The 26,841-nt window shown below is 48.2% G+C and overlaps 8 protein-coding genes across 8 annotated transcripts; 3 read left to right on the plus strand and 5 right to left on the minus strand.

Moving 5' to 3' along the window:
- Positions 1-338: 338 nt before the first annotated feature.
- CGCA056_v012378 (Uncharacterized protein) lies at positions 339-1,948 on the minus strand (the record flags this gene model as incomplete). The annotated part of the gene is made up of 2 exons (XM_037327622.1): positions 339-342; positions 402-1,948. The coding sequence occupies 2 exons, from the start codon at positions 1,946-1,948 to the stop codon at positions 339-341; spliced, it is 1,551 nt and encodes a 516-aa protein (XP_037174815.1).
- Positions 1,949-3,131: 1,183 nt separating this feature from the next.
- On the plus strand, positions 3,132-4,721 carry CGCA056_v012379 (Regulator of cytoskeleton and endocytosis; the record flags this gene model as incomplete). Its single annotated transcript, XM_037327623.1, has 3 exons — positions 3,132-3,245; positions 3,373-3,804; positions 3,870-4,721. 3 exons carry the CDS (start codon positions 3,132-3,134, stop codon positions 4,719-4,721), a joined length of 1,398 nt encoding a protein of 465 aa, XP_037174816.1.
- A 1,567-nt stretch (positions 4,722-6,288) lies between these two features.
- On the minus strand, positions 6,289-6,482 carry CGCA056_v012380 (uncharacterized protein; the record flags this gene model as incomplete). Its single annotated transcript, XM_037327624.1, has 2 exons — positions 6,289-6,389; positions 6,479-6,482. 2 exons carry the CDS (start codon positions 6,480-6,482, stop codon positions 6,289-6,291), a joined length of 105 nt encoding a protein of 34 aa, XP_037174730.1.
- A 9,797-nt stretch (positions 6,483-16,279) lies between these two features.
- CGCA056_v012381 (uncharacterized protein) lies at positions 16,280-16,883 on the minus strand (the record flags this gene model as incomplete). Its single annotated transcript, XM_037327625.1, has 3 exons — positions 16,280-16,453; positions 16,533-16,676; positions 16,737-16,883. 3 exons carry the CDS (start codon positions 16,881-16,883, stop codon positions 16,280-16,282), a joined length of 465 nt encoding a protein of 154 aa, XP_037174729.1.
- Positions 16,884-18,383: 1,500 nt separating this feature from the next.
- On the plus strand, positions 18,384-19,480 carry iphP-0 (Tyrosine-protein phosphatase; the record flags this gene model as incomplete). Its single annotated transcript, XM_037327626.1, has 3 exons — positions 18,384-18,779; positions 18,898-19,226; positions 19,294-19,480. The coding sequence occupies 3 exons, from the start codon at positions 18,384-18,386 to the stop codon at positions 19,478-19,480; spliced, it is 912 nt and encodes a 303-aa protein (XP_037174409.1).
- A 250-nt stretch (positions 19,481-19,730) lies between these two features.
- Positions 19,731-20,933, minus strand: CGCA056_v012383 (37S ribosomal protein S35; the record flags this gene model as incomplete). Its single annotated transcript, XM_037327627.1, has 2 exons — positions 19,731-20,270; positions 20,490-20,933. The coding sequence occupies 2 exons, from the start codon at positions 20,931-20,933 to the stop codon at positions 19,731-19,733; spliced, it is 984 nt and encodes a 327-aa protein (XP_037174408.1).
- A 679-nt stretch (positions 20,934-21,612) lies between these two features.
- mcs4 (Response regulator mcs4) lies at positions 21,613-24,297 on the minus strand (the record flags this gene model as incomplete). The annotated part of the gene is made up of 4 exons (XM_037327628.1): positions 21,613-21,807; positions 21,868-22,256; positions 22,288-22,510; positions 22,834-24,297. The coding sequence occupies 4 exons, from the start codon at positions 24,295-24,297 to the stop codon at positions 21,613-21,615; spliced, it is 2,271 nt and encodes a 756-aa protein (XP_037174413.1).
- Positions 24,298-25,700: 1,403 nt separating this feature from the next.
- On the plus strand, positions 25,701-26,411 carry CGCA056_v012385 (uncharacterized protein; the record flags this gene model as incomplete). Its single annotated transcript, XM_037327629.1, has 1 exon — positions 25,701-26,411. The coding sequence occupies one exon, from the start codon at positions 25,701-25,703 to the stop codon at positions 26,409-26,411; it is 711 nt and encodes a 236-aa protein (XP_037174412.1).
- Positions 26,412-26,841: the final 430 nt, after the last annotated feature.

A 26,841-nucleotide genomic window follows, 5' to 3' on the forward strand; every position in this document is an offset into this window, starting at 1 on the left:
ATTGTCTTTGGTCAAATGAACCAATTATCTCCTTGCTCTTAACGCTCCTCCGGCCAAGAGATGCCAGTCGAGGCCCAACATGAACACTCCAGGCTTCTGTATCCTGATGCGCATCACGCATAGACTGGCCCCCTTGCCCCCGAGAGTGTCGACAGACCATACCTGCGTCGGGCAAGGTCGCCGTATCCATGTCGCGAGATGTCTGCAGCCACTGGTTGTCATTCTGGCCCTCACACCGTTGCTGCAGCCCATCATTCCCATCGCCACTCCTTGTTAAGTCGATCGACATTCTATGATTGCGCCGTGTCGTCTGATCTTTTGCAGTGACTGGAAGGTCATCACCTTGTTCGATATTAGGACTGCAACTGACTCTGGGAACGACCAATGAAGTATCTTCACACGCCACCGTCATTCTGTCCGTTGTCGCATCAAGTTCCGACATTCTGTCATAGTCGGCGGGGCTTCTTGATGTAGCTCTGTTTGACATGTTTGATACCATCAACAAGCCACGCTTCTGCCTGGACTTGATTCGTAGCTTTGCCTTGGGCTCGTCTGGGGTATCAGGTTGGACAGCAATTGTGGAAACAACATCGCACTTCGTCCACTCGCCTTCTCTGACTGCATCCTCGGTGGATCGTCGTGACGGTTTTGAATCCGTGCTGCTCTTGCCAGGGCAGAGGCCGCTGTGATGGGCCTTTTTGTTCTTGGGCTTCTGGGTTTCGCGCAGGGACGGCGCCATATTGCCTGTCATTGTCGACGCTAAGAAAGAAACCTCGTCTATAGTGAAACGATCTGGTCTTTGAGATTGGGTGCCCTTCTCCCGTGGATGCTCTGTTGATATTGGAAACTCGTCGGAGCTGCGGGGCAATTGATCAACCCGCAGTACTGGGTCTGCTTGCGACACTTCGCAGGGTTTCACGACTGCGATAGCTTTGGTCTTGCGAGTTCCGCTGGGCTGACCAAAAGCAGCCTGATGTTTTTGGAATGCCCTGGTGCTGGAGGTCTTCGAAGGCGTATGTGCATCAATCGTGAGATCCACCGCAGCAGGCAACGGTTCATGGGCAATGTTTGCTGCTCGGATGGGGCGAGCAGAACGACTTCGTTCGCTGATGGGTGTTATCAGTGGCTGGCTGCGGATGGATGCACTGGCCGACCACGATGATAGAGTCAAGGTGGTGCCGAAAAGATTCTGAGCATAGCCAGACTTGCTCGGAGGCGACACGTCCCTCTTCCTCCTCTTTGCTGGCCTCGCGTCCTCGTCCTGGGAGCTTGGAGCCTGGGCCGCTATGCGATCCTCGTAGAGAGATGTGGTAGGTATCACCGCTCTTCCTTGCAGTCCACGTGGGGTGTTGAAAACATCGGCCAAGTGGCGTTGCTTGAAGTGGGGATGCGGTTGTTGCTGTGCTTGGTGTTGTTGCCGCCGCCGCCGCCGCTGCTGCTGCTGCTGCTGCTGCTGCTGCTGCTGCTGTTGTTGTTGTTGTTGTTGTTGTTGTTGTTGTTGTTGTTGTTGTTGTTGTTGTTGTTGTTGTTGTTGTTGTTGTAGTAGGGGAAGCAGCGAAGGACGAGCAGCAGAGAGGGGTGAGCTGGCAGCAGAGAAGTGAGTATGACGCTGCTCTACGTCTCGGGCTCTCTTGTCGAGGAGGTCGGTAAGATCCTGGTCTTTGGTGCCAATGCATTCAGCGACCTGTACAATGACGGCGCCGCGTTCCAGGTTGAACTCCTCGCCCTCGCCGAATGCGAAGTCCTCGTTCCAGTGCATGTCGCCGATGAAGTTGCCCCTCTCATCATACACCATGATGCGTTTGTTAAAGGTGTGGAACTTGAGGCGACCATCTTGCCAACGCTTTTGCTTGCGCTTCAGATCATGGGTGAATAAGCAGATGAACTCGTGGACCGGAGCAGAGGCCGGTAGACCCGAGGGCTGGCTATGACGGTTGATAAGAGGCATCCTGGTCGCCATATCCGTGATTGGAACATGGTTATCTTTACGGTGAATACTGAGTGTTGGGCCGTGATGAGAAGTGACGGGGCCTAGGAAACATAGGTAGGACGCGACGCGACATGAGACGGCAAATAGGCACGCCAGGTCAGGTGACCCAGAGTGCCTACCCACCAAACTTAGGTAAACCTTACCGTAGGTACCTAGGTGTGCCTTGCGGCTGAATGTACTCTGTAAGGTGCCAGGGTAATACACACGGCACCCAGGCGCACTGAGGAACCTTAAGACGAACATGGCCGCCCCGCAAGGGCCTTCCTGTGCTCGCTACTCCATGCAGCTCTAAGGGAGAAGAGGAACCCTGAGATTTGCGATGCGCCAGAACCACAAATCTGGCTGACGGCAAACATAAAGTCCCATCTTGTTCCGGTCGCAGCGCCCTTGAAGGAGGTGGCTGGACTCATTTTATGAAAGTGTCTTGTCAGGGTGGAAATCCATCAAGCCTCAAACCGCCCAGGACCGTACTTGTGCCGGCTGCCGGGCAGGGCCTGCTAAGCACCCCCTCAGGGCAGAGGGTTGGGACGCTACGTTATTTTTGGTTGGCTTCCGCGCCTGACAAGGTTCCAAGGCTGGCTCACACCGCCGGGGGTTGCGTAAACATCCTTCCTCAGCTCCAAGTCTTGTTGGTTGATGCATCGTTATACCTGATACCTTACCTAGCAAAGTACGGATGTTCGTCTGTTGGACGTGAGGCACGCCGTGACCGTGCGATTACGCTCTAGACATCTCAACCGAGCCGCTGCTCTGCTGGGTGTCCGCTTGTCCCTGCCCTTGTCCCTGTTCCTGTGGCCTGTCCTCTCCCCATGTCCCGCCCACCTTCACCTCAGTGTCACTGTCAGGTCCGGGTAGGCATCGTATCGGCAAACTCCTCAAATATTATTCAACGTCCCCTCCTTCAAACCCCTCTACCTCACTTTATACACCGCCGCCGTCGCAACACCGCCTATGCGCGACACCCACGCGCTTCCCCGACTACAGCTGCGCCCGTGTTGTTGTTTGCTCCTGCTCCTACTCCTCCTGCCATACTGCAGGTGGTGCTGGCTTGAGAGACAAGCACCAGATCAACTCATATGTTCATTCCTACGTGTGAAATACCCCGCCTGATCACATCTACCCTCTCGCTCCCCCGAGCAAAATGCAGTCCATGCATAGACAATTCGGAAAGCTCATGAACAAGAGCCCTGGTGACAATGCCAAAATCGCCGCAATTCTTCATGACTACGAAGACGCAGACAATCTGCTGGGGAAGGTACTCTTGCCACCATGTTTTTCATTCATATTCGTCACACTGACATACAAACGCCAACTGCCTTACATAAACTTCATTGCCCTCCTTTGGCCACCCAGTCAACTAACGTCTTGTCACCGGGCTACAGATCATCGAAAATACCAAGCAGCTTCGTGACTCTTGGGTGGCTGTCGGAACTACTCAGTGGGCCATCGTCAAGGAATACGAAGGGTTGTACGATCCCATTGTCGGTGCTACCGAAGGTCATGGGCGACCTAGCATTGCTACCCCTCAACAGCAACTCGACCGAACTTTCAAGCTCCGTGAAGCTTACTCTGATCTCAAAGACGAGTTGATTGAAGAAGTCGCAGCCATCGACGCCCAAGTCATCCGTCCTGCTACCGAGGCCCGCGACTATCTGCAACCCATCCGGAAGACCATTAAGAAGCGTGAGAACAAGAGGCTTGATTATGAAAAGGCAGAGGACAAGGTGAAGAAGCTACAGAAGAAGACTGGAAGAACGCCCAAGGAGGATGCAGCGCTGTCCAAAGCAGAGTTCGACATGTCTTGTGCTTCGGAGGTGAGCTACCTCATGACCAAACTTGCACAGGCGATGTCACAACCGCTAATAATTCACTCTTGCAGGAGTTCAATGTCGCAGATACCCACCTTCGCGAAGCTCTCCCGCCCATTGTCGAAGCCACTTTCACATTGATCCCCCACCTTCTGGCATCCCATGTTTGCATACAAAACAGGCTTCTTGGCTTGTACTACACAGTACTGCACAATTACTGTGAGGACCACGATTTCCCGTCCCCACCGCCTCCAATGGAGCAGGTGGTTTCGACGTGGTCCTCTGCGTTCATGCCCATTAGGAAGGAAGTAGAATCCATAAGCTGCATAGCCCACGGCAGGGCCTGGCGTCAACCCAATCCAACATCGTCAGCTCGCAGTCCTTACTCGCGGACCCCATCAGGCATGACGTCGAGCGGCGAGGCCACCACCCCCACACCTCGAATTGTGCGAATTCCTTCCTCTAATTCGGTTGGGCGGCCTGCGCCCCCTCGCGACCCGTCTCCTCAGCCGAGTCCCCAGCCAAGGAGCACAAGTGCATCCCGTGTTCAGCTCGGCTTGCCAACTGACTTCACAACGGCCACAGCACTTGGAAGCCCTCAAGGTGCCTCTCGAGTATCACCGGCATACACGACTTCCAAATCAGAACACTTTGGTCACCAGTCAGGAATTTCGGCAGGCAATGGTAGCATCGCTGCAGGCAAGAAGAAACCACCGCCACCGCCGCCGGCTAAGCGAGTTCAGGTGCCCGATGATTTCGTAGTGGCACAGTATGATTTTGCCGGTGGTCCGGGCGACTTGAGTTTTAGGGAAGGGGATAGGATTAAGATTGTCAAGAAGACGCAGACCGATCAAGATTGGTGGATTGGGGAACTTGGGGGAATTAAGGGCAGCTTTCCTGCCAACTACTGCAAGGCGGCTTGAGGGACTATGTCTTACGTTTCATGTCAAAGCATGCCTACATGGTAGTTGAACGAAAATGCCAATAGCCATGTTTCCTCCGATATCTTGTTGTAAGAGAACTTGCGACTGCTGAGGCTACGCGATGCATGTCATCTGGACAGATCGTGCCCATTGGGTATATCTGAAATGGTCCTGGATGGCATCTACGGAACGATGTAGTAATCGCTCAACTAGCTTTCTTATTCCGGAGGGTAGACTTACCTATCATATTGGTACCTGGATTTGTATTTAGAGAACGACTACTTTTCCTTTACGGCGCTCTACTGTCATCGCCGTTCTTAGACTACTATTGTCGTTGTTATCGTCGCCGTCATTTGTGATATAAGTATATGTACAGAGGTAACGTATCAGGCACAGGAAATTTAGGACGTCTCCGTGTTTAATCAAATTGACCCCGCAACTAAGGGGATGAAGTGGTAGAGGAGCAAGCGCAAAGTCAACTCACACGTGGCTGGTGGCAAGTTGAAAACCACGCACCTTGGATTTTGTGTTGTGTCAGTATCTAAATACAATGCCCGTCTATCCTTTCTGTACAAGATAACCAACCACCAACTCCAAATGGGAATGTGCACAAAGGCACACTGCCCAAACATGATACGAATGAAGCAATATAGGCCACGCGATGAAGACCAACTTGGTCTGATGCAAAGCTGTACCTAGCAACCATGAGGGTATCATAAACCATAAAACGATCGTGTCCGGCCACGCTATTCGCCTCTGACTTTTCCACTGTTTTTTTTTTTTTTTTTCTCCCTTCTTTTCTTTTTTTGGCGACGCCATCTGCTCTTCCGGTCCGACGTGGACTTTCTGCCCTCCGATCGGCTGTTCGCCACTTAAAAAGCCTGAGGACCTGTCTCCACTGCCGGAGAAGTCGCCCCTTCCCGACGAATGCGCTCCTCTTCCGCCCGCAAGACACGGGCAATTTCATTATCGCGGCCCCGATCCAGATAACCAACATCCTCGCCCTCGAGATTCATGGGCGTGACGGGGCCGGGACTTCCAAGGGGCAGTAGTCTTGGAGAAATTGGTTTGTGAGAGCCGGTCGTTCCGATTTGGTGCAGATTTGTCAAGGGTACCCCATTCAAAGTCACAGTGGAGCTAGAGGTTACATTGCTCTGGCTTGCCGCGCCACCCAGCACTTCGCTCGCAGCCAACCTCGCTTGCGCAATCATGTCTCGTTGGTATTGCTGAAGCTTGCGACGGACCTCAGAATCTTGTCTCGAGGACCTGAAGCCCTCACGAGTCGGGATGTGGCCTTCAGATCTCGTGGATGATGCCCGAGTGGGAGGCGCAGATGGGCCTATTCTCGTCGGATCTTGGCTTCCTCGGCTCTCGTAGTTGGATGGATAATACTTGCCCATTGGCAGTGGAGTATCGTGTATGCCGCTGGGTAGATACGAGGCGACGGGAGTGTTGGAACGTGACGGATCGGATTCAAGAGCCATCGAGGGCGATAGATGGGATGATGGCGCCATGAGTATGGGCAAAGGCGTGCCGTGAGGCTCGACGTGTGAGGAGGAATCGCGTGTCAGGCAGACAGAGCGGTGTCGGAGCGGACCGCCGTCGGCATGAAAAGGATGAGTACGATGGATTCGGGCTTTCGGATCTTCGTGCAGCGGAAAGTAGCCACTACGAACAAGCAATCAGTTGTTTTGGTCCTCATTTACACCCGTTCGATGGCCGGATTTCAGAATGGACAAGGCGGTGTATGCACATACCCATAAACGTCTCCGCGGGCAGACAAAGGTTCAGGCGGTGTGTGCGTAGGTGCTGAATTGATCTTCCGAGGGGAGTGCGGCAGCTCAATACCAATTGGGCGGCTGCTGGTATGTCTGATGGCTTGAAGGGATGTAAGATCAAGTTGGGAAGGCGCGGATCTTTCGCCTATTAAGTAATCGACAAGTTAGTCCTCGGCGGGGCAGGGAAACGTGGGATATTGGATCGAACGGGGGCGAGAGGGAAAAAGAAAAAATTTAAATAAAATTGAGAAAAAGAGGAAAGCATAATACTGCGTGAAGGGCAAAAAAACATGACGCAACGTTGAAGGGTCCCCATAAGCCATGCGAGACAGACGAGAAGGATGTAGAAAAGGGCTTAGGCCCGGGGATGACCCGTCCGTAGCGCAGAATGACTGCGAATGATGACGATGGGTGCAGGGTCCAGCCATGGAATTTGCAATGGCCAAAAATATGTACCGCATGTGTGGAAGTTGCACTTGGCACAGGGCCTGTGAGGGGTCGCATGCCGGCCCAAGCAGCGCGAGAGCCCCCCTCCGCGAGCGTTATAGAATAACGCAGCCAACCCAGCGCAGCACCCTCAGCCCTCAGCCATTGGCCTCTGCACGCAATGCCATTATACACCAGGCGGCGGTGCCCTGAAGTAAATGAAGCGCTCTTGTTAGAAGGCCCAGTTGTCATTGCCCCCAAGGAGCTCGCACTCTGCGATACCCCGGACGCTCAGGTTGTAACTTGATCGTGCCTTGACAAAGGCACTAGACACGATTTTTTCCCAAAAGGCCCACGCGGCGAGTAACGCAACGAGCGGGTATCGGCCAGCTGGATTGGTCTGACGGGACGGCGTCCATCAAGTAAGCGCTACCACCCTGAGGTGCTCTGCCGTGTCCACGGTGCCACAGTATCACGTTGCTCGGACTGATGAATACCTTACCTTAAGTAAGGTAGGCAATGTAGGTGGTCACCAGTCACAACCCGCCAACCACTGACAACTGCTTGACTGGTGTTCGGAGTCAACCCCGCGCTGGACCGCGACTGGCGGCTGACTTGCGCCAGCTCCCAAGATACCGTGCAACACTTGTAGGACGGGAAAAGGAGGCACAACGGTATTGGGGTAATGCGAGCTAGCAAGGAGACTTTGGAGGATGGAATTAAGGGTAAAGGGTTATGTATCTGAGGTGGCGACAAACTACCATAGAGCGCGCGCTCAAGGTAAGGTAAGGTAAGGTAAGGTACCCTGCACTGCGATTCCCAATGCCCTCCGAGGGCCTGCGTCCCAGCCGCCGGACCCGTGCACGAGCTGACTTGGTGGCGTCCCGTCGAGGAGGGGCTTCCAACCCCCGCGCGGGTGGTTTGCAATGACCAACGGCCAGCCCCGCCAGTCAGTGCATCGGCCCCGAAATAGTTCGATTGGGATTAGAAACAGAATGAACATGATACAGACTAGAAGATGGCATATGGGAGCGTTGTGACCAAGGTCAACCTGGGGACATGACAGGCGGGGCTGCAAAGACGAGGGGAACGGTGTGCCGGAGAAGTCGAACATAGATGGATCAATAATTTGAGCCCAAGAATAGCAAATAAATGGTGGAAATCAAGTGGGAGAATGTAGACGAAACAAAACGCTGCGACTTGCCTCTCGAGGAGCGTACTTCTGGCGCCGACGTCAACTTGAGACTATCAAATCCCGTCTTCTCTTGCGCCGGCGTGTTGAGTCCAGGCATCAGCAGGTCGCAGTGGTCGTCAGATCGAGAGCTGGCAGAGGCCACCGACACGTCTGAAGAATTGGACAAGGTCCGTCCAGGCATTGCTGGCCGTCTCGTCCGTGAGAAATAGGCTGGCGGCTTGAATGAACGGCCCAGGTTCGCCATTGTTGATGCTTGTCCCCGTCCGTCCTGCTCCTCCCTCTCGGAACCTGATCGTGGACCTTCTTCAAACGGCTTGCCCATGCCCCTCAGGAAAGGCACGAAGGCGTACTAGATGCTTGTCCACGACGGCCGACGCTGTATTTTAACGTTCCTGTCGGGCTGCCAGGTTCGATCGCGGTCGAAGAAGATGCGTTTGAAAATCGGATTGGCAAACGGGGCCGACTCGTCGCCGTTATCGAGGATGCTGTGCTCTTATCACGATGTCCTTGGAGAAATTGGAGTGAGACCAGGAAGGGCAAAATATGGGCGGGCGAGGTAGGGAGGTAGTGTAAATGGCTTATGTGGATATGTGGATGTTGGCAGCGTCGACTTGGGCGTTGCGGCAAATGGGTCCCAGTCATCCTTTCACCCTGTCGTCCGGTGGTCCTTCTGGCGGTCGATCTTGCATGCGTGGAGAAGTTGGAATTAATGCCAAGTCGCCTGTAGCGCAAGCGCTTTGGTCTGGTCTGGTCTGTCTGGTCTTGGAGTCGGAGCCGAGATGCCGGGAGGATTGGATATTGATTTTTCGCCTGGAAATATGCGTAGGATGGAATTTGAAGAGCAAGGACGTGGTGGTGATGTCCTCCACTGCCATTTGCACTGTTCCTGGCCTCTTTTCACTTTGGACCAGAGCCAGAGCATCAGGACTTGAGAGATGGCACTGAATGCTGGCTCTATCGAATCCATTCTGACAACAGCCTCTGCAGCCTTCTTCTTTTCCTCCCTGAAGTCGATACTGCCTCAACAAACACTAGAGTGGCGGCACATAACCTGGTTGCCTCCATTATTAGGCACTTTCCATGGTATCTACCTCCAACCCTCCCTACCACAACGTACTTATGCGGCGGTGTGGGTGGTGATCCGATACATCAAAGTCATGGAAAAGAAGGGGTCCACCTCAGGGTCCTTGTCGGTGGCTTGCTTCACTGACTACTTGCTGCATTGGGGAAAACAAGGTGCCCGATTTTCCAAAAGAGAGGAGCTAGGTACTTGCTGCGTACTTCTTGATTGGGCTGCGACATTGTCGTCCAAGATGATTGGGTACCTATCTGTGAGAAGGAGTCTTGCGAAGTATCGGTGAAGCTGGCCTAGCTGACATTTGATCGCACTCGGCATCACCTCATCCGTTCACAGCAGCGCACCCACGTTCCCATCCATTTCATCCTGGTGTCTGGTCTGGAAATGCCGCTGTCGATCTCTGGCGTTGATCGTCACTGAGCGTGCAAGCGGCGTGGCGGCCAAGCCTGCCTGAGTATGGACAGCAACAAAACCATGCTGGAGCTCTATAGGCAGTACTATCGTAGCGCCATGATTGGAGGCCTGCGCTCTTTCCAGCCACAGGATGTCTGCCCCGAAAGGTCACCCAGCGACTGAGGTTCTCCCCCGTGTATACCCCGCACGTAACCTCCCATGTCCCGTAATCATACCTTGTTGTACGCAAAAGAGTACTCAAAGTGTGAGCCTGGCCTACGGCCACCCCTATTACATAAGTATATATATGCATAGCTGCATTAACCCCATCAGGTCCCATACTAATAATCTATCCCTCTATACTATATCTATAGTATTATACTTTATAGTAGTAGTACAAAATAGTATATCTATAGTTGCAAATTAAGTATGAATTTCTTCTCTTACTATATTAGTGAGAAAGAACTAGATATGAATATTATTAAATTGTAGAATTAGCTATATTAAAAGTTTTATTTTAATTAATTAAACGTTATCAAGAGAGCTTATTACTAACTATAGTTTGTTATTTAATACTAACTTAAATATAATAATTATCTTACTTTAATTATAACTTAATAACCTCTCTTAACCTCTTAACTATATATTTTTACTTTTCTATTGTTGTTATCTCTTATACCTCTAGATTTTAAAATCTATTTATTAGCATAAGTATAAGCGTATTTAAAGGCGTAGTATATACGCCTATATAGTATAGGGTTATAGATAGGCTTATATTATAATAAACGGTGATAATCTTAAGTATTTATAAATATTTAATTATATAGATAATAAGAAGGGAAGTAATATATTATAACAATTCTTATTATTATAATTAGCAAGTTATATCCTTTAGCAGAGCATGAATAAGTACTGTATAGTAATACTATAACTACGTAGTATATTATATACTATATATAGTGTAGTGTAGTTATGGTATTAAAATTATTTTTGTAGTATATTATAACCCCACTTTCTATAGTATATAGTATACTCTAGCCCCATTTTTAAATCTGTAGTAATGTAGTATAATACTATATACTACACTTAAAAAACTAGTTATTTAATTCTAATTAAATAATTATTAATAATTTAATAATGGTTTTAAGTTATATAGTTATTTAACTGATAATTATTATTAATAATATTAGTTATAATATAATTAATTATAGTATATTATTATTAATAATTAATATATATATAATATTATATTATTAATTAACTAGTAAATATATCTTAATAGTTTTTTTAATATTAAATTAAATATAAGCTGTAATAATTAGTTATTAAAAACCTATTAATATTAATATTAATATATAATATTATAGCTAAAATATAGTATAATTTATAGTAAGTAGTATATTGTATATTATTACTATAGTAATATATAGTGTAGTAGTAATACTGAATGTTTTGATGTAGTATACTATATATTATAACTATATATAGTATATAGTACTATAGTACTATAGTAAGCAATACTCTATCCTTTAGTAAAGAAAAATCAAGAGAAAGATAACCTTAAATATAACTTACTAAACTATTAATTATATAAAGTACTTATATAACTAATATTATAGTTATAAGTTATAATAAACACAGTATTTTTACATAAAGTTCTATAGTTTAAACTTTATTAGTTTATTTTATATAGAATATTAAAATAAGTTAAGCGTTATTATTACTTTTATATTATAATTATTATTATAAGAGAATGTTATATATTAATAGATATACTTAGTAGATTTCATATTAATAATATTATTATACTTAATACGCTTAGCGCTTTAGATATCTTTCTAAATAATCGCCTAATTGATATTATTTTTACAGCTAAAGCTAATTAATAACTATTTATCTATAATTTAATCTATATAGATTTAATCTAACTTCTACTTATTAATAAATTTAACTACTTACTTTTAGAGCTAATTAAGGTTACTAATATTCTATTAAAATTAGATCTAATTATATAACTAGCTTTTGTTATAGTAGAAATCTTATTAGACTTTAAGATTAAGATTTAATCTAGCTATGAAACTAATTTAGTTTAATAGAAGATTTTTAAAGAAATCTATTAGAATATAAAACTTAATACTAATAACTATACTAAGTTACTATTTAAGATTAAACGTAGTTTTCTCTAGAAAATAAACTTTAATTATATCTTATATCTCTATATCCTTTAATTCTATTTTAGTAATATTTTTAATTTAATTTATAATAGTAATTATTTTAGTTACAATAAGCTATTAGAATTTATATCTTAATACTATATCTTTAATAGTTTCAAAGAACTATAGAAATATCGACTTAGATACTTATAATATTAAATCTTTTAGATCTAATACTATAAAGCTTATAGTAACTTATAACTTATTTTACTACTATTTTACTCTTACTATATAATTTTAATTAATTTTATATTAATATTACTACTATTTCAAGAAAGTTTAAATATAGCTTTAGTTATAATTTATAAAATATCTTTATTATACTACGTAAAATTATAGATATCATAAAGATATAAAGTATTTAACTTAGATACTAATTAATATTTTCTAATTAGAGTTTTCTTAAGATTATTATCTCTAATTAAGATTTAAAGTTTCTATTTATAATATAGAAATTAATTTAGTATAAAACTAGTATAACTTTATTTTATATAACTACTTATTACTTATAAATAGATAGCTAGATAGAATATATAATCTAAACTATTAAATTTACGTTTTAATATTATCTCTATTTACTTTTAAGTTTTAAGTTATAGCTTATTTATTTAGATTAATTATAGTTTAAATTTAATTGTATAAGATCTATATTAACTTAGTTACTATTTAATAGGATTATTAAAAGCTTTACATTTAATAATATCTTACTATTAATATCCTATAATTTATAACTATATATTATTTAATTTCTACTCACTAAGATCTCTATTTATAACGTTATTTCAATCTTTATATTTATAATAAAATATTATTATAATTATTAATATACTATTAGATTATTTATTACCTTAATTATAATGTAGAGAGGGTTCTTTTTAGAGGCATTCTCAAGAGCTCTATCTAATATTACTATAATAAAGCGCTCCTAATTAGAGTAAAATGCTTACTAAAGCTAAAAGCTTTACTTAATATATAGATATTATACTATGTAGTAAGTAATCCTAGCTATCTTTTTTAAAAAAGTATATTTAATATAATATTAGTATTCTTATATTCTTTATATAGTATAAATATTATAAAGATACTTTAGGATTTAGAATGGGTTATAAGGATAAGTTATTAATATAGGTTTAAAAGTAAAGAAAAGGAAAAGAGAAAAGTATAAAGCCTTATATATAGTAGAGTATTTATACTTCTAGTTATAAAAACCACTTCTAATAACCTCTTTAGTTAAAAAGTTATCTCTTATATAATAATATTATTATAAAAGCTTTAGTAACCTATTTAGCTTAAATATAATTAGCTTTACTATATATAGCGCTACTATTACTAGCCTCACACTATATAGCTAGCACTATTACTATTCTATTTATCTATTTAGTTAGAGCGCGTGTTTAACTTTATATAAAGGTTTCTTTACTAAGAGAAATATATAGGGTTTCTATACTATTTTCTTTAATTAGTAGAGAGTATAAGTTAAAGTACCTATATAGTATTTCTAGAATTATACCTATATATAAGGTGAATTTTAGTATAGTCTTTTTATAGAAAGGCTGCGTTATAACTATAAACTTAATATTATTAGATTTTTTAATCTCTATAATAAAGTTTATTTACAACTATATAAGAGATATAATATCCCTAAAGTAGTAATTTTAGGATTAAAATATAGATAATATTATATAAGCCTTTTTATTATTATAGAACGTATTGATTATACTATTTATAAATTTTAATTTCTATTTTATTTTAAAATCTATAATATTATCTCTATTAACTATTTAGAACTAATAACTTATTTAGATCCTTAAAGTTACTAGTTACTACTAATCCTATTAATTCTAGCTAAAGACAAATCCCTTATTATTAATAAGATTCTCTAGGAATATAATCTAATATCTAATAAGTAGTATTTTATTTTATATAAGTATTTTAGTTTAGATTATTATTAATACATCTATTAATTTAATTTCACTAAACGTTCTATTTATAATCATTTAGTTTTAGTTTAGAACTAAAACTATTAAACTTATTACTACTAAAAAATAAGATTAGCATAGAGAATTAATAAATTATAATTACTATAAAATAGTAATAATTACAAGATTATAAAAATTATAGATTAAAAGTAATTAAAAAAGAGAGATAGGATTTAGATATCTAAAAATAGCTTTAAATAGGTTTAGTAGGAATATAGATTAATACTAATAAAGGTATTAATACTTTTAAAGAGAGGTATATTACAAGCTTAATTTATAGCTAACCCCATTACATAAGTATATATATATATATAGCTATATCGACCTTATTAGGTCCTATACTAGCAATCCATCCTTCTATAACCACACCTATAGTACTATACCTCACACAAAGCCTTCTGACCCTTTGAGAGATGAAACATCTGCAGTTCTCCCAAGGCCCGTTAATGGTAGCCGCCGGAGCCGCTGATTCTGCTGCTTTGCGCAGGGTACTGCAAGTGAGAGGGCCCTTAACCACCAAATACTTATGGCTGGCCATACAAGGGTTTGCATCCCGGGACCGGAGTTCTTATGACCGGCCACACTATAGCACAGTAGCAGTTTTCTCTTTCACTCCCGAGGCGCACCTCAATCTCTGTGTCTTCCGAGGTACCCTTTGACTGCTTCACGTTTTCTCGGCCCAAGCCGGTGGACGTTCATGTGGGGCTTCAATTAACTGAATGGCTAGTGGATAGATAGCAACACCACCACTGAAGTGTACCGAGGAGGTCGTTGAGTGGAATGGTGCGGGTCCAGGAAGTACACTACTTAAGGTCAGTCAAGTAGTTAAGACATCTTACCTTACAACGAAGGAAGGACCCTTTATCCGTACTTTCGCATCACTAGAGCTTGGCTCCTTTATAAATTGTGGCCAGCCAACCCACTCGTACATCCAAGCTTCGGTGCGCATTGGAGGCCGGAACAAGATGCGGAGCGCTGATCTCTTGGCCGATCGCTACCAAGTTCAACAGGTTGGGTAAGAGTCGGAATCCCTTGCTTGTTCTTCCCCCATCAGCGGGAGGGGTTTTGGGGTTGAGGGGGCAGAATACGTGGGCGTATTACGGATAGTCACAACGCCCATCTCCTCCAAGGCTGCTAATGCAGCATGCGGCTGGTGGGGTTAGAGGTTCGTATCCTGAGGTAGGTACGGTACCTCAGCCAAGAAGTCAGTATTACTATTCTGTGCTATGCTGCTGGTTTTTGTCGGCTAAGTCAAGCAGCACGGAACCTGGCTGCGACTCTTACTAGCACAGCAAAGCTCTGCCGACTTGAAACATGCACACGGTGACTTCGGACTGCGAGCCTTGTCCGCCAGGTTCGCACGTTCGGAGCATATTGGGGTCCATGTGTGGCGCTCACGTCCAGCTCTTCTACTTTCCTGTGCCTACAAATGGAGATTGCCGTGCTGTAATTGCCGATTGTAGACGTTGACGATAGCTTCAATTGCATTTTCCTGAACCGCGCCATGCTTGCTATTGCTAATCTTTCACCTCAGGGCGTCAATGAGCGTCGTGTGCTAAGTATTCGTGCGCTCAAATGTTGACCACGGCTTTGCGGCCATTACGTCACTCGAGTGGCATGGGGTTGCCCTGCTCGAAGCGGAGTTGTGGGGCTTTCATGCAGTCGAGAGGACAGAACGGGGATAACGACCAGCGACACCACTAGGTTGGCAGCCCCCTGATAGAAAGTTGCAGGTCGCCAGTGACCAATGCGGCATGTGGGCAGAACTCATCGACCTCACTACGGCGTGCTAGGGGACGTTCCCCGGAGAGCCAGGAGGAACACCTCCGGGCGGGCATGACGTACCTACTCCGGACCAGATCAGTGTCAATGAATTTGCCTGATGATATCGAACGAGTCTCGTTGCCGACGATGAGACGCAATAAGCATGCGACTTCACACTAGCATCAGTGCGATTCCTCGATGTACTGCATACTATGCATCGGTGTTCGTTGTCACGCCTAATCTTCGTCCATGGCTCCGGGGTTCTCTGGACCCCTCCAGAGCTGCGCGGTGAACATTCGGCGACGGGTCCAACACGTATCGCTATCATTCCGTTTCTGCGGATCTTCAGATCACCCTCTGCTTTTCCGCACCTGCACTACGTTGACTTCGTCCTCGTTTACATGCCTGAGTGTTTCTGTCACGAGCATCGAGCGCGTTCGATGGAACTTAGACTCCTTACTAGAAGCTGATAGAAACCCGTTCGCCATCAATGTGGCAACGCCCGGGCTGGTTATTTATCTAAGCCTGCTGAGCCTCATTGAGGCTCTGGTATCGTATCTGCAAAAAAAACAACTCCAAACGCCAGCATTTGCAGCTGCTATTGTGATTGGACAAAGGCTGATGGAGGGAGGACTGAAAAAAAAACATCAGCACAACCGTCCGTCCAAGTACGGACATTCACAAGATGCGCCAATTGGAAATGCTCGCACGGGAGGTTTCCCTGCGCGGCCTCTAGACTTTGCCACGGCCAGTGAAGCGCGTACGACGTTCCCGATGACTCCACCAGTAGGCAGCGGAAGCGAGGGTACTGATGAGCCAGAGCAGTGCGTTGGCTAAGTCAACCCATACTGCATTCTTCATCCGCTGAATATCTTTATCGCCCTCGGCATTTTCCTTGATATACATCTATCGATCGAGGTAAGTATACACGAAACAAGAGCAGACAGAGGCAATGTCTGGCAGTTTAGCTAGTCAGGCAACGTACATTACCAAAGAGTCCAAAGAGAGCAATCCAAAGGACGAAAAGAATGAAGTCCCAGACGAAGGTGGCGGCAAATCGTAGGATGAAGGGGACGCAGTAAAGAAGGGCCGTCACGGCGGAGAGGCCACCGACCACTTCAGCGAAAACCTATCGGGCGTGTGTGAGCATTCATCCGTTCCTCCCCCAGAGATGCTAGGAAATTCGTACCCATTTAGAGTCGACATATACCCCCTCGTTTCTGGCGCGCTGCAGATCGACGGCGTACAGACCACAGACGGTGATGGCCAGGACGAATTGGAAGAAGTGCAGGACGGTGAAGGCGAGATAGCTCGCGGCCATGCCAAAAAGGCCCATTTTGAATGCTGGTGGAGGATTCGGGGCAGGTCGCCGATTACGGAACGGGGTTTGGAGGTTCAACGGATGCTTGACGGAGTTTCGACGGAGGCGGCGCTAAAAGCGTATGACTGCTGGCGATTCAACGGTGGCTGGGGATGACGATGAAGGAGGAGAATTGCGGAAGTGGACAAAGGGGACTGGCTGGGTTAGGGAGGGCTTTTAGGGCAATGCAGAGGGTGTCTTGTCTTGCAGGCGCTAAGGGGAGGTCGCGAACGGGTCGTGACCTCTCCAAGGCGATGCCAGGTTACCTCATGTGAGGAGTTATCGTGCCATTCAACGCTAGCCAACACCAAACAGGTTGATCGGCATCTTGATGTCGTCCTTGCTTTGACGCCCTGAGTGTCGGTGCCCAGTGCCCTGACATTTCGAAGGTCTCAGGCCCAGACCTAGGCCTGGGTTGGTTGGTGACTTCAAGGTAAGCAATTTTGGATGGCGCCTCTCAAATGGTCCCCTATGACGCACTTGGCGTGCCCCTTGTGCATTGTGAGCCAATGGAAGACGCAAGAGCAGCACACGCAGATGACAGGGGGACTGTCATCTGTTGGCCCAAGCTCAAGCTTTCAGGTCACATAGTACTATGCTAGGTTGCTGGATGGCACATGGCACTCGGGTATCAGAATAATCGACCGCTTTCTGGACCACCCCTCGCTTCAACCCTTAGGCCTCCCCTCAGATAAAACAGAAAAATAATAAAAGAATATTCAGAAAACAACTTACTCTCTAAAGATTAATTTAATACCAATAATTATCGTAGTTAGAAGGTGGGCTACGCTGGTGTACTAGGCGCAAAAAGGTACGCTCAAAAACCGGTCGTTTTTTCTAATACCCGAGTGGCATGGGCAGATGGCAGAAGCTCATCCGGCTCCGTCAGTTCAAAGTCTCTCTAACCTAGGTAACTCAGGAACCGACTTGAGTGAGTGATTCGCTCTCTGCCACCTAGTACAGCACCGTAAGCCGGGCAAGTAGCACGTAGACCTGGCCACGATGCAGAACACCTGGGAAAGCACTCCTTGTGGCAGTAAATCATTGGACGCACTATTATCTAACCCTCGTCAAGCCATGGAGATGCGGTCGAGCCTCCAGTGACAACACAACAGCCGCCCGGTATTCAAGACTCGCAGGCAGGGTCGGATCCCAGGGTCCTGCCGAGCTTCGGAAGGTCTGTCGAAGAAAATACCAACAGGGCTTCGGATGCCCGCGCGCGACACCCCCGGCCCCCCCTTCCAGCGCTGGGGAATCCGACGCACATACACCTACACACTGGACCTCGGGACATATGGGCCTGACCGGTGAGCGCTCCAACGCTCGGCCCGGTCCGGAGCCTCTTTCCGTCGTCCATGTCATCTCTCCAGCTCAGCGGTGCTGCCATCGCCATGTTGACACTTCTGTCACACTAGTGGCTTTGTATCACATCAACGACCTGTCACCGCCTAGCAGATATCTTGCCTATGTCGCACAATGTCTGACGGGGCCACATCCGACTTCCAAGCGGCTGAGTTGCCCAAGCCGCCCTTTATACCCGTTCCTGGTCTCCCAAACTTTCGCGATGCTGGCGGCTACCCGATTGACTCTCAGCCGGGCCGCATCCTGAGACCGGGCATTGTCTTCCGCTCCGCAGAGCCTTCGCGCCTAACGGACCAAGGCGTCGCCCTTCTCCAGGACATCGGTATCACCCACGTCTATGACTTGCGTTCCGCCGTCGAGCTCAAGCGCCTCGCGCAAGCAGGCGCCAATTGCGACGTCCGCGAATGGCCGGGCGCCACCCGTGTTTTCGTCCCCGTCTTCCAGGACCAGGACTACGGCCCCGAGGCCATCGCCCTCCGCTACCAGAACTATTCCAGTAACGGCACCGAGGTGAGTAAAGAGTCCCAAGTCTACGTCTGGAAGGCCGTCGGACCCCCCACCACCCGCTCGACTTCTTCCCTGGCCATCTTCACCTCGTCGAAGTTGATAACCTAAAACGTGGCCACAGGGCTTCACCAAAGCCTACGCCGACATTCTGCGCGCTGCTTCAGGGCCGGATCATCCTCAAGACCCCTTTCGGACTATTCTGTCTCACCTCGCCACCCCGGAGATTCCGACGCCGTTGCTTATCCATTGCACGGCTGGGAAGGATAGAACGGGCGTTATCTGCGCACTCATTCTCAGCCTCTGCGGCGTCTCAGACGATGTTGTGGCCCACGAGTACAGCCTGACCGACATTGGATTGCAGGACCGTAAAGAAGAACTGGTCAACCACTTGCTGACCACGGAGGCCATGAAGGGAAATCCCGAAGGCGCCCGCCGCATGATCGGGTCCCGGTATGCGATAGATCATTTGTTACCCCAGCTGTGCCAAACCGCCACTGATACTTCTGAAAACCCTCAGCAAGGAAAACATGCTTTCCACTCTCAAACTGATTCGCCATGAGTACGGGTCGGTCGAGTCATTTGTGCAGACAAGATGTCGCCTCTCGTCAAAGGCTATAGAGCAGATTCGCAAGAACCTCATCGTGGATGTTGCAGATGGTCACCGTGTTGTAGACTGGGTTTCGCACACCAAGTACTTGCTTTGATGAATATGATAGTCTTTTTTGGGCTTGAGAACTCCTTCGAGTTGCCCGTTCGCTGAATCAACGTCATACAGTTACATGTATACATACAGTAGGTAGTTACAGCCGTCGGTACTCTGTCAGACCGACGCCAATGTTGGAAATGGCACTAACCAGGCCTTTGTGGCTCCCTCGTTCTTGTAGCGAATAGCCATTCGCCAGCACGTCGTGCCTTGGTATCGGAGACTACTCAGATCATATTGAAATTGAGTGTTCATGGTACCGATGTGGGGAGCTTAAACTCTCCCTTCTTGCGGTCATAGAAAGGCACACCATATCTCCAGCCCACAGCCTTGCGGCCACGGCCGTCCTTGCCAGCGGCTTCGACGTTCATCTCCTTGAATCTGAACTCAAAGCGACCAGTGTCCACGCGTGTCGTTTCTTCCTCCGCCTTTTCCAGACGCCGCCTCTCCTTCTCAATGAGCCTGTCTTCTTCAGCTCGAGTTGTCTCCTGAAACTTCTCGAACGCCTCAGCTGGCTTCACGCCGCTGTCTATTGATTTCCTCATTGTCACAAGCTCCTTTAAAGGTGATCGCTGGTCGGCGGATAACATGTTCCTGTGGAATGCCTTGGCCGCGTCCTCTCTGTTGAATTGACGTGACTCGGACACGGGGACGAATAGTTGCTGCATCGTGAGCTTGTGTACGTGAATCTCATTGATTGGTTCATGGGGAATTTGAGCCTCCTTCCTCAAGATGGTCTGGGGAAGCATGCCCAGAACCGCTTTAGCATAGGGTGTAGCTAGCTGCTTCTTCTATTGTTTGATTGTTGTCAGCAGGTTGTCTGCGCAGATTCCAGAAATGTTGCGAAGTGAGATAGTGTAGCTAATCAGAGAGGCTCGCAGTGCCAAAGGTGTAACCATGTAGTGCGTCTTCAAGACTAATCGAATTTGGAAAGTTGATCATCATAGAATGCTTGTTGATCCCGGGGGAACTGGGTAAAGACCAAAAAAAAAAAAAAAAGCCCAGCTTACCTCGGCAACCCATTGCTTCTCCATCTCCTTCATGCGCACCACCGCAGCAACTCGGCGAACATCGACACCCAGAGAAGATGATACCGTCTTGAGCGAGTGTTTGCTCGTCTTGACTCGATGGTAAATCTCTTCCCTGAGTTCCTCGCTCAACACAGACTGGCTTCTGAAAAGAGGGTTCAGAGGAAAAGGCTGGTCTGGCAGCGATCCCACGTATTTCGGACCATTCTGAGGAGCGTCGCGAAACAGCATGCCGCCTTTAGGATCCTTCAGCCATCGGTAGAGACTGTGCTGCGCCTTTGACCTTCTGAGCTGCTGCGACGTTGTGGAAAACTGACAAGAGACTTGCGCAGCAGGACATGATCGTGACGCTCTGCTCAGTTGAGCATCGCACCACTTGGCGCCAACGGTCAGTGGCGACAATGACGAGCCGGTTCGTGGAGGCATTGTGATCAAAGTCGTCTGGCCGCAGATGCGCACCTAGATTCGCCAATTATGGTGAGATCATTGGAGTGCAGACGGTGTCGAGACATGAGAATTGTGATGGGAGAAAGGAAAAGTCGGTTCGTGCCCAAATTTTCCCTCGTTTTCTTCGGAGCTGGGGCACGGACCAGGCCTGGGGGAAAAGCTTTGTTGCCTTAGTCATCCAGCTAATGCCCGCCCCCTCTCCCCTTAGTCAGCTGGCCATTTCCGTTCGAATGAGTGCAGAGGAACGCCATAGACCGATCGTAAACTGCGTGCCTTCAACTCTTCCGATGCTTTTGATCATATTCCAATATACAGAGTGCTTCGTTTGTTTCCTTATTATCATTATTTCCTGAGTGCTTGCACCACCCGGTCTCACCCTGTAAATAATTCCCGCGTATTCCCTTATTCCGTCACCCCTCATCAAGGGGATGGCCTGCGGATCTGTCGTGTAGCCCTCATATTTAGCTGCGTAGACGTTAAGCCCAACCCATGCGCCATGGAAACGCTACGAGCGGTGTGTTCCTTCTGTTGGTTCCCTTGGAATTGTGTCTTTACTTCCAATACCATCTGGCCCCAGTCCAAGATTCTGTTGGCTACTTCGGTAGTACGCTGCGGAACTCTTGCTGGATATCTGTGCCACACGAAACCTAAAAAGCCATTATGCTGGAACTGATGTCATCGAGAGCCGATTCTTTTTTGCCTTCGTTTTCAAGACGGCAGATTTCTTGGCCGCTTCAGTGTCGTCATTTTGTTGACTGAAGTCTTTCCACCTTCTCCAGCCATCAAAATCGATCAAAGCCTGCATGCAACCCCACTCCATGACTTTCCTCTCGAGCCAAACAAAGTTGACTGGCTGAGTAAAGTATCAGCATTAGCTTGAAACGAGTGCGAAAACCAAATGGCGAATGCATACCTTGGTAAGAAAATCGTTGCAACCAGCAGCCAGCGCCTCATGTCTGTCGCTTTGAAGGGAACTGGCAGTTAGGGCAACGATGATGACCGGGCTCTTGAAGAGCTCCATGTTCGTCAAACGATCCTTCTCTTCCAGCTCTCCATTCGTCAATTCCGGTACACTGGAAGCAGAGGAGGAGAAGACGCCAATGGAATTGACTCGTTCTAGCCTCCGAATTTCTCTGGTAGCATCCAACCCACTCATTATGGGAAGCTGAATATCCATCAAGACGAGATGAAAACCGCCAGTTCTCCACATGGAGACGGCGTCCCGGCCATTGACGGCCGTCTTCCACCTCACCTTCAGACGCTTGACGAACGCTTCAAGCAGTTTGAGGTTGATTGGATTGTCTTCAACAATTAGAACGTTAATAGGCGGCACCCCGCCGTTCAGTATGCCGGCTGGCAGAGTTGGATGATCCATGTTCTTCTTCGTCTTCTTCGGCCGAGAACTTGCCGGACGAGGCGACGCTGTTCTTGGCGGAGGAGTTGCCACTCTCTGCACCTGCTGAACTTCTGGAGCAGGTGGTGTTGGAAGTGGCGGTGCCACCGGTGCTGTAGCCGAATGCTCCGATGCGTTCGAGTGCGTCCTTGAAGGCGGCAATCTTGGGTGAAATGCGTGTGAGGCGTGGTTCGCCGCAGTAGCGGCAGCAGTCATGGATTGGGCATTAGCGACGTTTAGTATGGTCGGAGAGGACGTATGGGTTCTCCCCAATCGCGGGCGTTCGGGTCTTTCTCTGTATGCGCGAGAACGTGTGCCTCCTGGAGAAGGGATAGGTGGTATTTGGCCAGTGCCGAGCACGGCAATAGAATGTGCGTGGGGTAGGTGTGGGTGTACGGGATGGGCGGGATGGAGAGGATGTGCCGGGACGGTGGTGGCAGGAGCAACGACCGGAACGGGTAAATTGGGTGACGGAAGCGCGCCTACAGGAGGAAAATAACCCTCGCCAGCCTCAGATGGCCTACCCTCATCGGCGTAATAGACAGCGGTGGCATGGGTTGGGGCCCGAGGAGAAGGCCTCGGTGTACGTCTGCTGGGTATGTCGATGACCAGAGCCTCGTCGACCGTTTGACCGCCGGGAAAATACGCATCGAGGGTACGACCCATGGGTTCTTCGGGGCCTAGTAGGCGGTCCTGCCTCTGCTCCCGTGGGCAGATGCGCAATGTGAGGTCGGGAGAGTCGAAGTGTCTGCCCAGAGAGTTGGCGTATTTTCTCAAAATCATATCGCGCACGTCGTCGACCAAATCATCCTCATTGATGGTAATGAGAGTAGGAGAGGCACCAGGGCGCCTCACCCAAACCTTTCGGGTGACCATGTTTCCGTTGATAGGAAGCAACGCTTCGACTGCGGAGGGATCGACTTCGTGGTTCGTCTGCGCGGCGTCGAGCAAGGTGCGGATTAGAGCAGTCTGGCGATTGGGCAGGAGGCTCTGGCGGCGAGGAGGACCGTCTGGCCTGGGCGACGATGGTGAAGTCGGTAGGACGGCGGCAACAAGTGGCGTCGAGGTGCCGATGGCATAGCTGAGGGGGCCAAGACGGTCGATGTTGTGGTGAAGGGCAGGGTCAGCCTCGACGACTACAGTTGGAGGGGGTGGGGATTGCGGCAGCAGGGGAAATGGCTTTTGGTCTTGCTTATGTTCGTCGACGGCGTGAGGTTCCGACAAGGCAGCGGCAGGCAAGGCCTGATTCTCATTAATGCTTGGGAGATTAATGGTGTTGGCAGCGGTGGTCACGGTAGTGTTCGTTGATGGGCGCAGATCGTTTCCTGTCGGTCCAAGGTCGCCGCTAGCTGAACGTCGGTCAAAAGCGGCAGCGGCAGCAGCAGGTGCAGGTGCAGGTAACACCAGCGCGGCCGAGTCAGCGTTGGTGTGTGGCTTGTGGGCACCCATACCCGAGTTGTCTCCAGTTTCTTTGGGCCGCTGCTCGTCCGTACTGTCAGCGGAACCCTCCGTCACCAAAGATGGGCTGCTCTCAGGCGCATGAACGCTCTCGTCCTGGCCGAGGTGATGGACATGATGTAGGTGTTCAGTTTCTTGTTGCTGCGAAGGCGATGGTTGTGGTGGCGGCTGCTCATGGCCGTCTTTATCATGTGGTTCATGGGCAGTGGTAAGCGTAATTGCCGCCTTCAATCTCTGCAGCAGCGGGTGGTCTGCGCCAGGTTCAGGGCTGCCAGGACATGGAGTGTGCGGCTGGGACTGAGACTGGGGCTGGTGATGGGGCTGGTGCAGATGTTGGGAGCTGGAGGCGGTTCCAGCGGCCGAGGATTGCCGCGTGAGCGAGCTGTGAGCATCGCCGTTGGTGCCGTTTGTGGATGCTAGCGAGGGGGCGGCCGAGTTTCTTCGGATGAATTTGGCCCTAAGGCGAGCTCTGATATCACCAGCAGCACCCATAGAAGCTCACATCCAGTGCGAGGGAGGGCGCAACTCCCAGGCGAGAGAGCTGAAGTCGCGTTGGGCTGCAAAGAGGAGGAAATGGCGGATGAGCAGAGCAGGTGAGCAGTTGAGCAGGTGCGGCACAGCTGGGGTCCGTAAACCGTATGTGTCGTGTCGTGTCGCGTCGCGGCGTGTGGCGGTGGCGGGTGATATACTCTTGTTTGGTGGTGATCAGGTGGATTGATGGATTGATAATAATTGTTACAAGGTTGGGTCTTTTGTGACTTTGGTCTCGGTGACGCTTCGTCCAGGACCGCGGTAGCAATGAGACAGACACAAAAGAAATGTAAATGCTACGTATGCGTGGAACACGCAAAGCTGGGTTGTTGGGTTGGTTGGGACAAAAAAAACAAAAGGAAGAATGAAAGAGGCGAATGAATATGGATCGGTACGATGCAGTTGGAGAAATGGCAGGCCTTACACTGGGGGTAGCGGAGAGAACAGGACGGCGTGGATGGCATATGAAGGGATAAATGATGATTACCTTCCTGGACTTCGACTAGAGCCTTCAGCCATGAAGCAGAAGCCTTGGATTCAATAAGTAGGCCAAAGGTAAGGCGGGCAGGTCCAGGACGAGGCCCCCCCGACAGACAACGTACGTGGGTAACGAATTCGAGGCACCTAACCTTAGGTAGCCCAGTTTGCTAAGGTACCTTACCTAGACGAGTCGACGATGCCAAATCTGCCAGTAACGCAAGGTCTATCGTTGGCAACTGGGGAAAATCGCAACCCATAGATGAGGTGACAACAGTAGCACTCTAGGCCATACTCACGAATAGGAACGGTACGGACACAGTCAATACAATGGCAAAAAGCCTGCTTTCCTCCTTCATTTCCCACACCTGGCCGCCATCTTTCGTGCTGCAGTCGACCCACCCCCTTTCCCCCCTTATCCTCATTGGCGCTCTTATCCCTGGTTGCCTCAGTTCCGACTTGCCCAGCTGTTGTTCATCGAGATCTTGCACGCCAGCGCGCCCGTGCGTGCGAATCCCCAAACGGCGTTCCGACATACCACACTGAATATGACCACTTCGTGAGTTTGTCAATGAGTGAATACCATGTGAAATTCGAGGACAACTTCCTGGCCAAGATAAACAACAAGCGTTCGTACTTTAACTTGTAGTGAGTGTCCTAGTACCTGGGCGGCCAAGGTATAATGTCGGGTACCTAAGGTAGGTAAGGTACCTACGCTCACAGCTGTCGGCACCTACCTGACACTAAGGTTCCTACCTACCCGACATGACCCACTTCACCTTCGACATAGGTAATACTGAACTAAATAATGACATATCCATCGGTTCTGCAAGTTCAGCCTCGTATCACAATAGCCCATCGTTGGAGCTCAGCAAGTGTTGCCCATCATGTGCGTCGAACCGCAAGAGACAGAACAACGGTATGATAGGCCTGTCCCACGCCCTCCAAGGCCGCCCACCAAATCCAACCATATCCGCTCCCACAACCGCCGCCGCGAATTTCTCACCAGAAATCCCCAATACTTCCAAAACTCAGAACACCAGCTAGCAGGTCGGTCTATCGCGTTATTCACACGGCCACATATCATCTACGTTTCGAGAGACGCTCATAATAACAGCATTCTAGATCCTCTTCTCTACGACACCCTGGTCCGCAGATTTCAGACGCCCGCAGAGCGAGAGGCAGATGGCCGAGCCAAAAGCTACTCCCGTGTTTTAGAGGAGTCGTTGCTAAGGGGAGAGGCCCGCCTTGCCGACCTCAACAAGTCTTCAGCTATTGGCGGTGATGCTGAGAAGATTGACTGCGCCAAAAGCTTCACCACAGAATCTGATCTTTCCAAAACACAGAATAAGCAGGATGGGCTGGATAGATGGACCGAGTTTCTGACTGAACGTTTTGTTCACGGTCATGATGACGATTTCGACTACACACAAGTCGATAACAACGACGAATACGACGACATGGAGAGACGCGACGCCGAGGACGCATGGTTTGATGCGGAAGATCCGAGTTGGGCTAGCGACGCGGAAGACGACCAAAATGGCCGTGTCAGTCATGGCACGCAAAAGCGAGGAGAAACTGGTATCCAAGACTTCTGAACTGGGTGGTGAAGCCGCCACGAGCGATTCACTTTGAGACTTTCGTATTTTACAGTCTCCGCTCCCGATTCGACATCCCGTCGCGCCATCGTTCTTTCCATTCTCATCTTATTCAGCTCGGCTAAACTCGTCTTGCCGTGAAGCGGGCCGTAGCCTCCCGTCCACCATCTTCAAATCCTCGACAGGACTCACATGCTACGCTGAACGAATGGGCGTCACCCCGGATTGCGCGTTGTCGCCGTGATGGAAATTTGCTCATCTCTTCATATGCTTATAGACGGCGTGTAGTATGCTAGCTGAGCAAATCCCATGACGTCGGGGCGACTCCCGTCAGGCTTGGCGGTGACCCCGCTGTGAAGTTGGGGCGCGTCCTGGACAGGGTCCAGGATGGGATAAACCGGGAAAATGCGCTGGATAAATTCAAAGGACG

Source organism: Colletotrichum aenigma (assembly GCF_013390185.1).
Source record: "Colletotrichum aenigma strain Cg56 chromosome Unknown KSG_Cg56_contig08, whole genome shotgun sequence".
In the NCBI taxonomy this organism is placed as follows: Eukaryota; Fungi; Ascomycota; class Sordariomycetes; order Glomerellales; family Glomerellaceae; genus Colletotrichum; species Colletotrichum aenigma.